At 39.3% G+C, this 17,477-nt stretch overlaps 1 protein-coding gene across 2 annotated transcripts in view; it reads left to right on the top strand.

Moving 5' to 3' along the window:
• The window catches only part of creb3l1 (cAMP responsive element binding protein 3-like 1), a 72,034-nt gene that overhangs the window by 38,066 nt on the left and 16,491 nt on the right, over positions 1-17,477 (top strand). For both annotated transcript variants that reach the window (XM_084347537.1, XM_084347536.1), the window contains exons 4-8: positions 9,554-9,708; positions 9,795-9,876; positions 10,018-10,232; positions 12,134-12,280; positions 12,637-12,695. In XM_084347537.1, the coding sequence (XP_084203663.1) occupies positions 9,554-9,708; positions 9,795-9,876; positions 10,018-10,232; positions 12,134-12,280; positions 12,637-12,695 (658 nt within the window). The remainder of the gene's footprint in view (positions 1-9,553; positions 9,709-9,794; positions 9,877-10,017; positions 10,233-12,133; positions 12,281-12,636; positions 12,696-17,477) is intronic.

The following is a 17,477-nucleotide window of genomic DNA, read 5'->3' as shown; positions in this document are numbered from 1 at the left end:
GTGAGTTTCTGACACGGACTTTTTTTTTTTTTTCTTCTCTTTATAGACAATAGGATATAAGAACTTAGTTATATATTTTGTGGCTTGAGTAGGCCAATTGTCATTGGAAAATTAAAGTAAGAAATATTGTTGGCCATCTCGACTTAGATTTGAATGTTTCTTTTCTTTATATTGGGGAAATATCAGTATCAGTATTAAGCGTTGTCTACATCTACGCCCGACTATCACGGATTGGAGATGGACTTTTCTTTTCATCTTATTGATACTAAATGTAATCTGCTTTATTGTGGGTTGGTTTGTGTGTTTTATGTTGTGTATAATGTTGTATTTTTGTTTGTTTACTCTCCCCCTTTCCCTGTCTCAGTACAGCCCTCTGCAAAATATTTTTTGTTTTTAAAAAAACCTAATTATGTTTAATGACATCAAGGATAATTAAAGTTATCACATGGAATATAAACGGAATTCAGAATCCTATCAAAAGGTTCAAAGTTCCATCTCATTTAAATTCTCTTCAATGTGATATAGCGATGTTACAAGAAACACACCTAACAAAAGAAGAGACAATGAAACTAAAACAGCGATGGGTAGGACAAATATTTTTCTCTTCTGCCACTAAAGCTTCCAGAGGAGTTTGTATACTAATCTCAAAGAGGATTTTATTTACAGCCTTGGATGTGATCTCTGACAAAGAGGGACGATGGGTGATAGTCTCAGGTGAACTGCAGAATAATAAAATAACCTTAGTTAATCTATATGCCCCGAATGTGGCGCAAGGCAATTTTGTTTCTTTATTAAACATACCGCTAGCACAGTTCCAGAACACACCATTATTGGTGGGTGGTGATTTTAATTTAGTAAATGATGCCTTAATAGACCGTTCTGGTCACCCTTTACCAGCAGATAAGTCTCTCTCAAGAGCCTTCAATGAGCTACTAGATACACAATCATTAACTGATGTATGGCGTCTGATTAACAGTCAATCAAGAGAGTACACATTTTATTCAAGGGCACATAACTCTTATTCCAGAATTGATTATCTTTTGCTGTCAAATAATTTACTAGACTCTGTTGTTGATTCCACTATTCACAGTATTGTGATATCGGATCATGCCCCGGTTTCATTACATTTTTATCCGTCTCCTAAATCTAAACCCAAATCTAAAAGATGGAGCTTTAATAATTCAATGTTATTAGATGACAATTTTGTTAAACTAATACACCAGAATACAAAAGAATTCATTGAATTAAATATAACCCCTGACATTTCCATTCAGACAGTCTGGGAGGCCTATAAGGCAACATGTAGGGGTTGGATTATTAGTTTTTCATCATATAAGAAGAAAGAGAAGCTACAAAAGAAAGAGAAATTATTATCCAGACTTAAAGAGCTTGAGTTGAAGCATATGGCAGACCCGAGTGACAATACTCTGAAACAAGCAATGCTTTGTGCAAGGGCAGAGATACGAGCATTATTGAATGAGGAGTCTGCTTTTACACTATACAAACTGAGAAGGAAACTCCATGAAAATGGTGAGAAGGCAGGGAAAATGCTTTCATACCAATTAAAAAAACTTGAACAAAAGCACTCAATCTCCGCTCTAAGAAATGACAGTGGTGAGATTTTAAGGGACCATGATATTATCAATGACACGTTTAAAAGATTTCTCTCATCACTGTACAAATCTGAATGTAAAGTAACACAGCAAGAGCTAGATCTTTACTTTGCAAATCTACCCTTGCCAAAATTGGATGAACAGCAAAAACAATCACTTGATGCCCCAATTTCAGCGGTTGAAATTTTTAATAATATTAAATGTTTGTCAAATGGTAAGGCACCTGGAGGAGATGGTTACACCACTGAATTTTTAAAATGTTTTTCAAAAGAGATCACACCACTGTTAGTGATTTTATATAATGACATTATTCAGAAACAATTTATGCCACAATCAATGCGGACAGCTATTATATCACTCTTGCCAAAACCTGGGAAAGACCACCTAGATGTAAACAACTACAGACCTTTAAGATTACTTAACAATGACTATAAATTGTTTGCAAAGATATTAGCAAAAAGATTAGAAAAAACTGTGTCCACCTTAATCCACCTGGATCAGGTTGGTTTTATCCCAGGGCGATTATTATCTAATAATATGAGGAGACTCATGCAAATCATGCAAGTTGCCAGCTCTCTCCCACATCCAGTGATAGCAGTATCACTGGATGAGGATAAAGCATTTGACCGCATTGAATGGCAGTACTTGTTTTACACTTTGTCCAGATATGGTTTTGGTCCAAGATGCTTACAGTGGATCAGAGCTTTGTATCATGAACCCGTGTCAGCAGTTAAGAGCAATATTATAATTTCAGCGCCATTTCAACTTTATCGTTCTACAAGACAAGGCTGTCCTCTATCTCCACTACTATTTATCTTGGCATTAGAGCCTCTTGCTTGTACAATAAAGATGGAAAGAAATATTACAGGTGTTTCAATTGGGGATTATGATTTCAAACTTAATATGTATGCAGATGACATTTTGTTGACTTTGTCAAAGCCATCATGCTCAATCCCAAAAGTATTGGAAATTATAAAAACATTTGGCAGTCTGTCAGGCTCTAAAATAAATTGGAGCAAAAGTGAAACCATACCCTTAAATCAGTGTACATACATTACAGATCTGGGACCCGCTCCGTTTATATGGAAAAGAGAGGGGATGAAATATTTGGGCATTAAGATCAGCACACCTATCAGTAAAATTTTTGAATTAAATGCTCAACCTCTGGTAAATTCCATAAAGGAAGACCTTAAAAGGTGGTCTAACCTGCCTTTGTCCTTATGGGGCAGATCAGAGGTGCTCAAGATGAACATTCTGCCAAGATTAATCTTTTTAATTTCTTCCATTCCTTTACATATATCTAAACCTTGGTTTGATAATATAAATAAATAGTTTTCCAATTTCTTGTGGAAAGGAAAGAAGCCCAGAATGAATATGACAAAATTATCATTGCCAAGAGATAAGTGGGGCTTGGGTGTGTATCTGTATTATTTAGCATTTAATGCCAGATTCCCTTTAATGTGGGGATATCAACATAACAGAATCCAAGGTAGTTGGGAGTGGTTGGAAGAACGCATTATAAGGGACAAGAACAAATTATTTTCATTGTCATCACTGTGGTACCATCCTGCTCTACCAAAAATAGACAATTGTATTATCAGCCTGTCTTGTGATATTATTAAAAAGGTTCATAAAAAATTGGGGAGGGGATCCATTGTCAGACGTTACATGGCAGCATCACAACATTAATGTAATCTCACAAATTGTAGAAAATGGGATGATTTTGTCTTTTGAGGAGCTCAGAAAGAGGTATAGTCTAAATGCCAATGCTTTCTTAAAATATGCACAATTAACATCAATATTGTCAAAATTCCCAAGAGAATATTTGGAGTACAATGTTGAAATAGATAGTAAATTAAAAGTTTTATCATCACACAGAGGCACAGTTTCGGGCCTATATAAACTGCTAATATGCTCCGCCTCAAATCCTAACGCCCACACTCAGTTACAGTGGGAACAGGATCTAGGGGTCTCATTAAATTCAACAGAGTGGGAAAGAATATGGAGGGACCCTGCAGCCATTTCCAAATGTCAGATTTAGAGTTATACAAATGAAAATTCATTATAGAGCATATATCACACCAGCAAGAATGAAAAAAATAGACCCCAGCTCCTCTGACCTCTGTTGGCATGGGTGTGGTCAAATAGGAACTCTGATCCACATGTTGTGGCACTGTCCTGCAGTTAAATCCTTCTGGGAGGATGTGGTCCACTCAGTGTTACTTATGCTGAAGATAGAACTCTCTCCTTGTCCTCTCATTTGTTTGTTGGGATACAGGGCTGCACAATTCAGGTCAAAGAGAGATAGGAAAATAGCAGGCCTAGGCTTTTTGGTTGCTAAAAGAATGATTTTGATGAATTGGAAGACACGCAAGACAAATTGCTTTTCAAAAGAAACATGGTTATTTGAATTTTTTGATCTTCTTGGACTGGAGCGAATGGCTGATTTGATGAATGATTCCGCGCATAATTTTGGGAAAAATTGGGATCAAGTTCTGGGAATTATCGCAGAGTTCCAAATTTGAGATGGTGGAGGACTCTTGCTGTGCAGCCCTGTAAGTCAAATTGTCACCTTGTTTCCATGTAAATTAACTTGAAAATGATCAAGAAATGAACATGATTATGAAATGAACAATTGAATTGCAATGGTATTGTATTGCCCCCTACCCCCACCCGCCCTCCCTTTTGTGTTTTTAATTTGAGTATATATGTATGTATTTTTGTCTTGTCTGGTTTGTTGTGCCTTGTCATGTCTTGTTGTCTGATTTATTTTACTGTGGTTGTTTGTGGTTGTATTGTGTCTATTTTGTGTTGTATAATAATAAAAATGTTAAAACAAAACAAAACAAAACATTTCATAATTGCAGAGAGTACGGAGGTCATCTTTAGTAATTTGTTTGTTAGTTTTTCAATTTCCTGTCACCTTTTCTTTTTCTCAGTCACCCTCTCTCTTTCTCTCTCAGCTTGTGGTCAGCAGCAATTCTTGTTGCTCTTACTCAGATGAAGCTGTGTGTTTTACTGCACCTCCTACTGTGTGGCTCCATCTATTGCATTTATAGTCTTGCTGTCCCACTGAGATCAAACACAATCACCACCTCTACTCCGTTAAAAGCACTTTTGGTCGTTAGCCATTGCTCTATCATAGGATTTATGACCTGGGTTTACAAGCCACACAGGCAGACCCTCTTTTGATTAATAGCATCCAAAGAGATTCTATAAAGCAGTTAAGGAGAGGATCCGGTTTTACTATATCCACAGCATCTTTTACATTTATATTATACTGGACAAAATACGAAATGATATGTCTAAAATGATGTTAAACCCTGAACATACTTAATAGTCTGTATGTTGAATGCAACACGCAGAAGGATGACACAAGAACTTTGTTGCTGTCCTGTAAAGCGTTGGTGTTGATTAATCATTAAATCATTTAATCACCTCATACCACTATTTTTATGAACATCAGTTCTGGTAATACAAGGAGAAAAGAACACGATTGGTGCAGAATGAATGAATGAATGCAGAATATAACAAGAAATTATTATGTTTTAAATCAAACTTCCCTCCAACACCAGCAAAAGTTATATCACTCTGTCTTTACTGAAACTACCAGAAAAGTTATGGGGAAACTTTCATGTGCAAAAGCTAACAGCTGACAGCTTCTGGCATTCATTAAAAATGGTGGTGGAGGGCTTCCAATCAAGCCCTGGTTTAACAAGGGCAGGAGGCTTAACGAGGCTTAGGCTAGCAGCAGGCCTCATTAGAAGAGGCTTCTGAGGGTTGCGCTTATACAGAGGATGTGGGGAATAGGTAGATTGCCGATCCATCCCAAAACTGAATTTAGATGCTACCTTTCATCTCTTTTAATTTGTCATCAGTGGTTTTCCTTAACCATGCTGATCAGTGACATAAGTGACAAATTAAATATTAGAGGAAGCAGTGAATATGGGACTGATAAGTGTCACGGTAATCTTTTAGCAGTCAGGGAAAACGTTTTGCACTTAATCTAATACATTAAATGTATTTGTCAGCCATATACACTGTTAATGATTTTGAATCTTGCTAGTGTAGGGTTGTTCGGTATACCGGTACTAATTTGGTACCGGGGTACTGAGGCATTTAAAACGGTTCTATATTGCATTTGGATGGGACCGGTACTTGCAGCGCCGCCGGCAGCGCCCGCAACAGCGCGGCGACCTCGTTACCACGTTGTAACTACAGCTGAGAGGAAGAGGAGCAAGCCGGAGTTTGGGGAGAAAAAAAGAAAAAGCAAGCAAGCCGGAGGAAACAGCTAGCAAGTGAGCTAGCAGTGTGGACTGGAGCAACAAACGGAGCAGGAGGAAAGCTTGGAGAGAGCAGAGACGTTGGAGAGGGAGAGAGAGAGAGAGAGGGAGAGATGACATGGATCTATAATATAACCTGGATATGACGAAGCCTCTCAGCAGGCACGCCGTTTTTTTCCAGTGGCCACTCGTGGCATTGCAACAAAAAATCCCATGGGGCCCAGAAAGCATTTTTCCCATAAACCGTAATAGTAAAAGAGAAGCTTGTAAAACTGTTCTCAGGACACCTCCAGCTGTAACCACTGTTAATTGCTAATCTTTGTATTCCCTATTTTTAAGTCATGGACTTTTAAACCGTCCAAAAGTTTTCTAAAGGCCAGAAAAGCCACCCCAAAGTCTCATTTTCCATGGTGACGTCACAGCTGTGTGCGTGCACTCCCAAGCGCGGTCGTGCTGTGTCTCGTTCTCTTTTTATTTGAAAAAGTATCGAAAAGTATCGAAATACATGTTGGTACCGGTACCGATACCAAAATGTTGGTATCGTGACAGCACTATGCTAGTGTTAGATCCCGAGTTTACCACTGTTCAGGAGGTACTGGACCAGCTTTCCGTTATAAAAAGGGTTAGGCCCCTGAACCTACAGGGTGTTACTTTAATATGGATTTAAATAGGGACTGCTTAAGCTGGTAGCGAGGAGACTTGCCTATCTTCTCACGGCCTACGTCCGAATGTCTACCCTGCTATCTCTGGCTTGGCACCTGACTTGAATAGCCCTTGAATCAGATACGGCCACCAGCCATGCCTGTTAACGTGGCTCTCTTCTAAATGATCTGAGCACTTGGTCACTTTGGTCTTTTCTGATACCCCCTTCTTGAGATCAGGCACTGCTGGTGGGAGTTCTTGTGGCTCACTGCTTGAGCACAAGGCAAACCTTGTCCCCTCTTTCTGAGCTAGAAGACACGTTGTCGTCTGATGATATTGGCGAGCCAGAGGCCCTAGAAGGGCAGTGTCCCATTCGTCGATGATTATCAGCTCGTCCAAGCAGGGAGTGTGTTCTCTAGAAGTGGGCACTGCTGGAGCATTGGTTGTCTCCATCCCTGCGTAGTCTAGCTGCACCTCTATTGCAGTGGTCATGGAGTTGAGTTGGCTCTCTGTTACAGCTCCTCCGGCGTCATGATCGATCAGCAGTGAACCTTCCTGCAGCTTAGCAGTGGGGTCAGGTGGCGGTGTTGCCGTGAATTGGAGTGACGCCAAGGTGTTGGTAGTCACAGACTCGCTGATGGGCGTTGAGGGACCTTGCTCGATGATGTCGCCCGTTGCCTCTTCCCAAAACCAGCACACACAACCTGTCTGGGTGGCGGCTTTGGCAGTAGACTTTCACAGCTGAGGGTAGCCGAGGGCCAAATGCCACAAACCTTCCATCACTCAGGTGCGAGGTCGAGACACGGGTCTCATCGGGGTATTCCCACATCTTCACATACACTGGGCAGTAGGTTACATCTGCATGAACTTCAATCACCGGGTCCAGACCTGGTCCAGCTGCTGCGGAATTCCAAATTACTTAAGCCTTGGCTTCTACCTGTGGCAGAAGATTGCTTTTGCTGAATGAACAATAAAGTTACCCAGCTCCACAGCTAACTGAGCTAATTGCTAAAAGCAGTAAGCAGTCATGCTGTGTCCTTTGTTTTGAAGCTACCTTCAAATTCTGGTAATTCCTGAATTCCTGAAGTTAAACTTCTGGTTGGCTGGTGTGAAACATTCCTGAGTTTTAAGTTTTTCATGAATCCATTCTTAACTTTTTGAGAACAATAAGTAAATATGGTGTAATGGTGTAAAAATAGGATTTCCATAGAATTATGTTGGAGCCATTGCAGACACTGTCACCTGACTACACTTATTGATGGACTCTTTGCTTCTCGTTTATTGTCACTGATGATATGTGATGTTGTTTGCCCCACCATAAATCCCTGTCAATCCCTGTAAGTTTTGGTTTACCAGAGGTTATTTGAGGAGGTTGGCTGGTGCTGGCGGGGAGGACCAAAACCTCTTCATCATCTTGCCCATAAGACACCAAATATTCCATAAGTGCTTTCCTGCAGCCCTGCAGTGGCACTGTACTCACAGTAGACTAAACAATGGAATGCCTGTGAGATGCTCCTAGAAATATCTTCCAATTGGGTTTTGGTGAACCTCCTTTAAAATTGTACTCTCCTACCTTATGGTTGGGCCACCCGATTATGCATATTTTCTACAGGCATTATCTTTCGTTTCTGTTCTCATGAAGGATACTGAAGACAAGTTGCTGGTTCAGCCCGTCTTTTATTTCAGGTTAGATACACACTCGGTGAGACAAATTATGCACCACAGTTGCCAGAGTGACGTCGTCCAGCAGTCTATAATGAGCAGCTTTGTCAGGAAGTACTCAAATGTTTGGGGAAGCTCTTTGGAAGTGTGATTTATAAGATACTTAAAATTTCCCATTGGAAGACCTACAGCAAAGCCTCCCTGAAGAGAAATATAGTTAGATTTACTTAAGTAACTCAGAACATTGAGGTTCATTCTGCTTTCTGAACAGGGTAAGGAGCTGTTTTGGCTGGAATTGAGGTTTATATAATACCAAGAATACATTATATATTTTTTGAAACCAGTTTCATTTATATGTTTATTCCTGACCTTGGAAATAGTAGTTTGACAAACAATCTCAACTTAAGCCCTGTTTACAAGGTTTTCAACCATATCATACAGATTCATCAGAATATGCGTGTGATGCAGTTGAAGCTGCAGAAACAGCCAGTGAGGGGACCTTGCCTTTGGCTTGTTTTGTCAAATTGCGTCAAATATGCAACAATTACCAGATGGATTCCATGTTTTTCACCATCCAAACTCCTATCCACTAAATTATTAGTTACAGTTAGTAACAGCCCAATGACTAATTATTGATAAGCGTGCCAGTTATTTTCTCAATTAATCAAATAATTGCTTAGTAAGTAAAATATCAAAACAATTAGGAAAATGTTCATCACAGCCAAAAGTGAAGTCTTCAAATTTTGTCCAACAGTCCAAAACCCAAAGACTCTTCATTTACTCTCATCAATGACAAAAAAAAACCAGCGAAACACATTTAAGAAGCTGGAACCAGCAAATGACTGAAATGATTAATTGATTATCAAAATTATTGGCAATTAATTTTCTTTTGATCAATAAATTGATTTATCTGCTAATCTTTGCAGTCTTACAGTTAAGTAGAGTTTGTTTTTAGTTTGTTTTTAGTTTTAGTTTCACAAAAGTTTTTAGTTTTCACAAAACTTTTCACAAACCTCTTTATCAGACACACTGAATGCAGCTTGTCAATGTCAACTTGTGCCATCATTCCAATGTACAGAAGCCATAAAGTAGCAAAAGGCCAAACTGCCAGAAAGCACCAGAAAGCAGAACAGTTAGGAAGGAGTCATTAAGTAGTGACTCCGATAAGTCAAACTGCTGTGGGAATCTGTTTAGAGAGCTCACCTAAAATTATCAATATTTGAGGCAAGTGTATCAATAATCGTATGGCAAGAGGAAGTGATTATATTGCTGTATCAATATTATGTCCAAAATCTATTTGTAAATGTATCTGTTGATTTGATGTTGATTTTATGGTATTTGATCTTTCCATAGAATTTGAATGGAACTTCAGTCAGGACCTTTCAGCCATCTTGGTGAAACAGGAGGAGCCTGATGTGGGTCAACGGTTAGATCCTCAGCCTCTGGAAGGCCCATCTCTCATATTAAGCCCTGCACCCCCACACAGAGGATCGCCATGGAGACACACGGTTAGTATCCAGAACCGAACACTACATGTTGTGTTAGATTAAAAGCAATGTTCATCACTATTACTGTTGTTTATGTTTTTGTGTAGGAGTGCAGTGAAGACGATGTGAAGCCAGTAGCCATAAAAGATGAACCCAGGGAGATTGGACAGTACCTCGGCCTGCGCAGTGGTACGCACACCACACGCACACACCCACATGTTACAGAACAACACCAACAGACAATTATGTGTAACAAGCTGGTTTAGTTAACAAAGAAAAGGAGAATGGTTTAAGGTAGAAGTACTCATTCAACACCCTCATCTCCTTTAGATGATGCTCTTCAGCTCCCGCCCACCCCTCCCAGCAGTAATCATGGCGACAGTGATGGCTCCCTCCCTCCCTCCTCCCCACACCTCCCTCTGCCACCATCTTCCCCTCAACCACAACAGAGACCAGGAGGTCGTGCCTCCTCCTCTTCCTCCTCCTCTTCTTCTTCCTCCTCCTCCTCAGCCATCTCTTCTTCACCTCTCCTCACTGCACCACATGTGAGTAAAAGAACACCATCCTGCATCTTTTTGTCTTTCTGAACCTGTTTTCTCTTGTAGAGAGTGCACTAGTCAACAGTGTAATTCAGTTAATTGTATATAATTGTATACAATTGTATATTGTGTATATTCTGAACTATAACAGAAAGTTAAAAGTATCAAAGTATCACATACAGTACAGTTAGCTCAAAATATAAAGTAAGTTCTGTTCTGCTAATGGTTGAGTTGACAATATTGCAGTGCAGAAGCCCCTCATCACCCACAAAGCAGCCCCTGTGGGTGACAGTGACAGTGGTACAAAATTGTTAATTTAATGACTCATGGTTCACAGATAGAGAACAGCTGGATTGCTCTATAAACAGGATACACAGTTTTTTTTTTACGTTTTTTATTTTATTTTTATTTAACATTTTACTATTTGCTGATTCCACTTCTAATGTGCAGTTTGGTCTGTGTAGAAATGTTCCATTAACATTAAAGAGGCAGTTCAGACATTTCCTCTTTCTAAGTGCTGTATTACCATGACCTGGATGACTGAGAACCTTCATCAACATATGTTTCCTCTTACCTGTAGTGCTATTTATCCATCTAGATTGTTTTAGTTGGAGTTGCTGAGTTCTGGAGATATCAGCTGTTAAGATGTCTACTTTTTCACAAATATAATGGAACTAGATGGCATTCAAGTTGTGGTGCTCAACACTCCAAAAAATCCATTTGAAAAACAGCAACGTCTCTTTTCAAAATTCATTACGCAGTTATGCAAGATAATCCACAGAACTTGCTGTGTTCAGTTGTGCATAGAATATTTTTTTCATTCTACAGAGCAGAGGGAAACATGGTTCATTCTTGTGACAGCGCAGTATGTAAACATTAATGGTGTCCTCATCAGCTGAGCTGTAACATTAGTAGCTAGTTCAGGTAGCTTAGTTAGCTAGCCTCTTGTCACTTAGTAGATAGACACTTCCCCCTGCACAGTCATATGGAAAGAAAATAATTCCTACATGAATCTGCTCACAAGGTCTGTGGATTAATGTAACCGGCTCAGGGTTCCTGGAAAGAGACATTGCTGTTGAGTTTTTCAAATGTAGTTTTTGGTGCTTAAGCAGAGTGCTATTTAGTGTCATTATGTTCAAGAGAAAGCAGACATCTCTACACCGTTATTTCCTAAACACTGCAACTCACACCAAAACAATATCGATGGATAAATGGCACTACAGGTAGGAGGGAAAATATGTTTTGGATTTTTAGTTGAATTGTACTTTTTTTTAAGCTTTTCTAGGTTGAGGTATTTGGGGGAGCCTGTTGCCATTTTGCATGTGCCCTTGTTACAAACGTTATTGACAAGAATAAGAGACACCAGACGTAGACCCAGGTTTTCCAGAAAGACAGTCTTCACTGAAGGCAGGTTCGGTACCTAGGAAATCAATCAGCATGGCAAGGAAAACACAAAGGGCAGAGGCAAGGTAAGGTCCAAAATTAGGGGTAAAAAGAAACTAGTATGCAGTAGTATGTTTACGGAGTATTGTGTGAATAGGGTGGACTTTTGGTTTGTGAACTGTCATCATGGGGTTAAATCACTCCAATAATGGGCTGATACAATGGGGCCTATTCACTGAAATTTCATAATTTAGTCTCTGGCTATTGTCCGTCTGATTCAGCAGCTTTGGTCTGAATCATTTCTACTAATGCCACAAAGTAATGCCTTATGATTAAATGTTTCTACAGAATTGTGGTGAAGCTGTAAATTCGCTATTTTTGTCAATAGTCTCTTTTGTGAATTAGTTCAACATGTAGAAGTAGAAAGGAAAAGCTGATGAGTCAGTGACCCGAGGGTTCAGTTTAACATAAAGTGTTGGTAATGGTTGTAAATATATTGATGTAGAGTTTCTTTCACTGTGCAGAAGCTGCAGGGTTCAGGACCCCTCATGCTGACAGAAGAAGAGAAGAGGACCCTGGTCGCTGAGGGTTATCCAGTACCAAACAAACTTCCTCTCACAAAGAGTGAAGAGAAGGCACTGAAGAGAGTCCGGCGGAAAATCAAAAATAAGGTAAACACAAACGTATATTATTTTGTTTTTGCTCACAGATTGACTGAAGTTCACTGAAACCATTGGGCATTTACAGAATCAGTGACTCAGACTGCCTTCTCGTCTGAGAGGAAAACAGATCTAAAAAAAACAGTTGAATAGTGGCATTTTTCTCGAAATGATGCTGCTGATGCTGAAACCGAAATTACTGATGCATAAACAGAATTCAAAGCATTGCATCTCGGCTCTGCCTGAGCAAATGTCTTTGGGTGCCTAACACGAAGTAAGGTTTGTTAAATACAGATCACTACACAAATGTTACATTTACTTGGAAAAAAAGTCTTAGACCACTGATACTTTTCTGTTTTTCTACCTAGATCTCAGCTCAAGAGAGTCGGAGGAAGAAGAAGGAGTATGTGGAATGTCTGGAGAAAAAGTAAGGCACTGAAAAATTCTTTGTCCCTATTTTTTCCATTCCTTTTCCACTCCCTTTTGTTTACCTTTGTATCTGTGTATCCTTTTTCTTTCTCATTATTGTACCCTCAAATGGCATTAAAGTAACCATATTGGAGTATATAAGTGGCCATATTATTAGAATAGTCTAGCCCAAGCAGTCAAAGCAGATTTCCAGATTATTAAAAACGCTGGCGGAGTCCACACCACAACTATAATGACAACGACAACGTGGAACAATATTGTTGGGATCACTTTCACATCAATTTGATAAACAATAGAAACATGCCAGCATAATCCATCTGAATTTACACGGCCAACCTATCAGCTTCATTTCGGATTAGGGTTACATCTTCCTGAAAAATAATGTCGCAGGATTGCTTACAATATTTGTTTCTAATTGTAGCCTATCTCTTCTATGTAAACTAACTGATGGTATTTAAGAGACACTCAAATATTTTTTTGAATTTTTTTATATATATTACACAAATAGAAACAAACAAACAAGCAAAGAACAGGCAAGGTGCAGGGTAGTGGCAAGGCATCTTCCTATAAAGGTTTTTGACAGAGCATTATAACTTATAAATGTTCCTCTTTGTGGTCTAAAGTTTATATCAGCATGTTACAAAAAGGAAATAGACATACAATGAAAGAAAAATAAACAAATGCAAATGAAAATGAAATGTTACATTTAAACAGGAAGGTTTCTTGGGCTTTCTCTCCTTCTAAAAATGATATAAACCTCCAAATTCTATCAAAGGTAGACAATTTACCCTTACTCATAAATGTGAGTTTTTCAAGGGCAAGCGAGTTTGACAGTCCGGCTAGCCACACCTGTATACTCGGTTTGGTAACAGATCTCCAAGTTTTAGCTATGGTGTATTTTGCTTGTAATAAGCAGTATACAGTCATTTTCCTATCATCCTTGCTTAGTTGACAGTTTTCAGGAAAAATTCCAACGATACATTGCTTGGGGCATAGTAAAGATTTCACATCTGTGACATGATAAAGAATATCCAGAACGTCCAGCCAGAAAGTCTGGATAAACGGGCAGTTCCATAAGCAATGAAGAAGAGTACATTTGTCCCACATTTAACACACACATCTGGGATATTGGGATCAAAGTTATTAAAGTTGGTGCTATAAATATTCTCATTTACCACTTAAATTTGATTAATTTAAAATGTATGTTTATGGATTGTGTTTGGGCTTGAAGGCAGATCTTCTGCCATTCTTCCACTGAGATAACATTGTTTAAGTCCTCGCTCCATGCCACTTTATTTTCCTGGGAGATTTGGGACCCACCCACAATTATTCCGTTAAAGTGTGAAATCAGGCCCCTCTTAGGGGCTGTTAGGTTTACTGTTATTTCTTCCACAGAGGTGAGAGAAGGTATGGATACAGATGTCTGTGTCTTAAATATGAAACTTTTGATCTTTAGATATTTTAAGAATTGGATTGGATGTCATATTTCTGTCGCAAATCTTCAAAAGACATGAGTATTTTTATCGAATTGGTCTGCAATCTTACATATGCCTTTATCAGCCCAGATTTTAAAGCCCATATCGCTCTTACCTGGTGTGAAGTAACTATTTCCCCATATCGGAGAAAACTGGGATATGTACGTATGTTTTTTAAGATCTTTTAGTTAGGTGAGTACAAATATGAGTTGAGAGGCAGAGGAGATCTCAGTGCTTACCCAGGATAGTGGTGTTCCTAGTGGTGTTCCAGCAGGAGGCAGTAGAAAGTTGGGCCGCCTACTGAAGGTTCGGAAGTCTCAGACCTACTCTTTCATAGGAGAGATAAAGCAAGCAGATAAGTCTTGCCCTTCTATTGTTCCAGATAAACTTAGAAAACATGCTTTTCCTTCTTGCAAAAAAATGAGTAGGAGGACTGAGATGAATCGACTGGAATAGGTAAAGAAATTTTGGGAGAACGTTCATCTTGAGAATTTTTATACTGCCTATCATGGAAATTGGTAACATTGACCATGTATTAATTAATTCTGTCACTGAGTCGATCACAGGATCATAATTTGCAGGTACTAGATGATTATCAATTTTAGGAGAATTTTTTATGCCCAGGTAAGTGAAGTTATCTGAAACCACTTTGAATGGTGTTTGAATAGGTGGATTTAATCTGTCTGAGAGCTTAAGGAACAGGATAGCAGATTTTGATTTATTAATTTTATATCCCGATAGATTGCCGAACGTATTAATAGTGTCAAGCAGATTGGGTAATGACTGTTCCAGATGGGATAACAACACAATAATATCATCCGCAAAGAGTCCAATTTTATTCTCCATATTATATATATTTATACCAATAATATTTTGGATGCTCCTAATGGCAATTGCCAATGGCTCTATCGCAAGCACAAATAAGAGTGGGGAAAGGGGGCAGCCTTGGCGCGTGCCCCTGGCAAAGATAAATCCTTCTGATATTACATTGTTAGTTGCCACCGAAGCTACGGAGTTGTTATATAATCTTTTACTCCAAGTGGAGAAGTAATTGCCAAAACCAAAATGAGAAAGCACTTCGTGGAGATAGCAATGTTCAACCCGATCAAAGGCTTTTTCTGCATCCAGACACAGTAGTGCTGTATCTGGATGATCTGACTTTGCATGAATAATATTTAGGACTCGACGGACACAATGGAAAGCTTGACATCCCTTAACAAACCCATTTTGATCAGGATCGATGAGAAGAGGCAGGTATTTTTCCAGCCTGCGTGCCAACACTTTCGCTAATATCTTATCATCAGAATTTATTAGTGAAATTGGTCAGTATGACTCAAATTTTGTTGGTTTCCCAGGTTTTACTAATAAAATTATGAGAGCATTACACAGGGATGGGGGAAGTTCACCTGCTTGAAAGCTATCCACCAACATATCGAATAGGGGAGATATTAATTTATCTTTAACATTTTTATACACATCAATTGGAATCCTATCCGGGCCTGGGGCCTTTCCCCCTTTCATTTTGTCAATTGCATCAGACAGTTTATTTCTTGTAATTGGGGAATCCAACACAGTTTTAGCTTCTACGCCAAGTGAGGGAATCTTAATTTGATCAAAAAAGTTATGGAAAGATTCAGTGGTTATACAGCTTTCCAATGAGTAATTTTTGGGGGGTTAGTTATTTTGTACCGCCATCGCTAAGAGCAAACAAAGGCCGCTCAGCGAAGTTGCGACTCTTCTCTGTCTGTTTTCCAGATCATCCAGTTTCAGTGTGAGCCCGTGAACCTTCCTTGAAGGGATGATTCCTCGCTAGCCAGCAAGGAGATGTCGTCTTCAGCTTTGCTGATGCGGGTCTCGGCCGTGGTCATCCTCTCAGAGAAAGCGGCAATTGCATCTTTTATTTCTTGGTTGGAAGATATGACTTCTCGTATTTGAGTAGAAAAGTCCGCTCTCAATAAACGTATGGTTGCTACAACTTCTCCCGTTTTCCTCGGTTTAGTTTTATGTTTGGCATTTTTGAATAATAAACTAAAGTTTAGGCAATATTGGAGCAAGCGCTGGCAGTTTGGTGACTCTGTCGTGATGGAAGTGCAGATATGGGCCCAGTAGGTCAGTGTTTAAAATCCTGCTGCTGCTCAGGTAGACGCCATAACCGGAAGTCCTAAGAGACACTTTTTTGATGGTCACTCTAGTAACTCAGTCTTGGGTATTTTTTTCCAGTGTATTAAATGCTGATGTAATGTATATTAGGCTGGAAATCACAAATAAAAAACACAATTTCACCTGAGACATACTGCCAAATGATCTTTGGTGCTGACGGGGTCTCTGAAGTATGCAGAGGGTGAAGTAGGCCGGCTTCGTCGCTCCATTTGGCTGTGTACATTGCGAGAGAAAATCACGTGCAAACGTCAAATGCCGCTGTTCAGACGCATCGCGCGATTCAGAGGCATTCGGACGCATAGGCCCATTTTAAAAAGTTTATTTTATTTTTATTGTTATTATTTTAATACGTTCTGCAGAGAAGGAAGACTAGTGTCGGACACGGTTCGGAATGAAAGGGAGAAAACATGACAGAGTAACACGGCGAATATCGCTAGTATATAGATTTTTTTTTTTTTTTTTTGAAGGCGGCAGCCCTTTGTTGTTAAGGCGGCTGCCTTAACAGGAAAGCGCTGCGGGAAACCCTGCAGCTGGAGCATGCAGCGCATGCTTGGTGCTGCTGCTTATAGAATGTTGTCATTGTGTGGATGCTAACATCGTTATATTTATGGGTATGGTTCTGATTCTTGGTATGGACAGCCCTTAAGAAGGACCAAATTTGAAAAAAGTGAAGTGCAAATGACCTACGTCTAACCTGAAGTTCAGAATCAATGTGGTAGAATGGATACATAAATTTTTTAAATTATTTTTTTTCCCTCTGCTTTGTTTATTAGTTTTCACAATTGAAAAAGAAACATTACAAAAGTTTAGGAAAAAACAATGTTGCTTTTAAATCTTAGATGTAGATGTCAGTTTGGTTATCGTAAAGTCTCTCTTCTCTAACAGCCTGGGTTAAAACTAAAGAGTATTTTTGTACCTCGCAACAGACATTGCCAATAAATGGGCTAATGAGCCTACTGACAAAAATCATCAAAGGGCTGGAATGAGGTTGTTAAAGGGCCAAATTCAGCCCACGGGCCCCGTCTTATTGGGCTGGACTTTTTTAAGATGTGGATTGATACACATTCAGTTGTCTAGTGAGTGTTTACAGCAGCAGGACAGCCTATGTGTAACTTGTCTCATAATAAACTACAGTGCCCATGTTC

Source organism: Pagrus pagrus (genome assembly GCF_965226575.1).
Source record: "Pagrus pagrus genome assembly, chromosome: 24".
NCBI classification, from domain to species: domain Eukaryota; kingdom Metazoa; phylum Chordata; class Actinopteri; order Spariformes; family Sparidae; genus Pagrus; species Pagrus pagrus.
The sequence above is the reverse complement of the archived record's forward strand: the minus strand, read 5'-3'. Positions and strand labels throughout refer to the sequence as shown.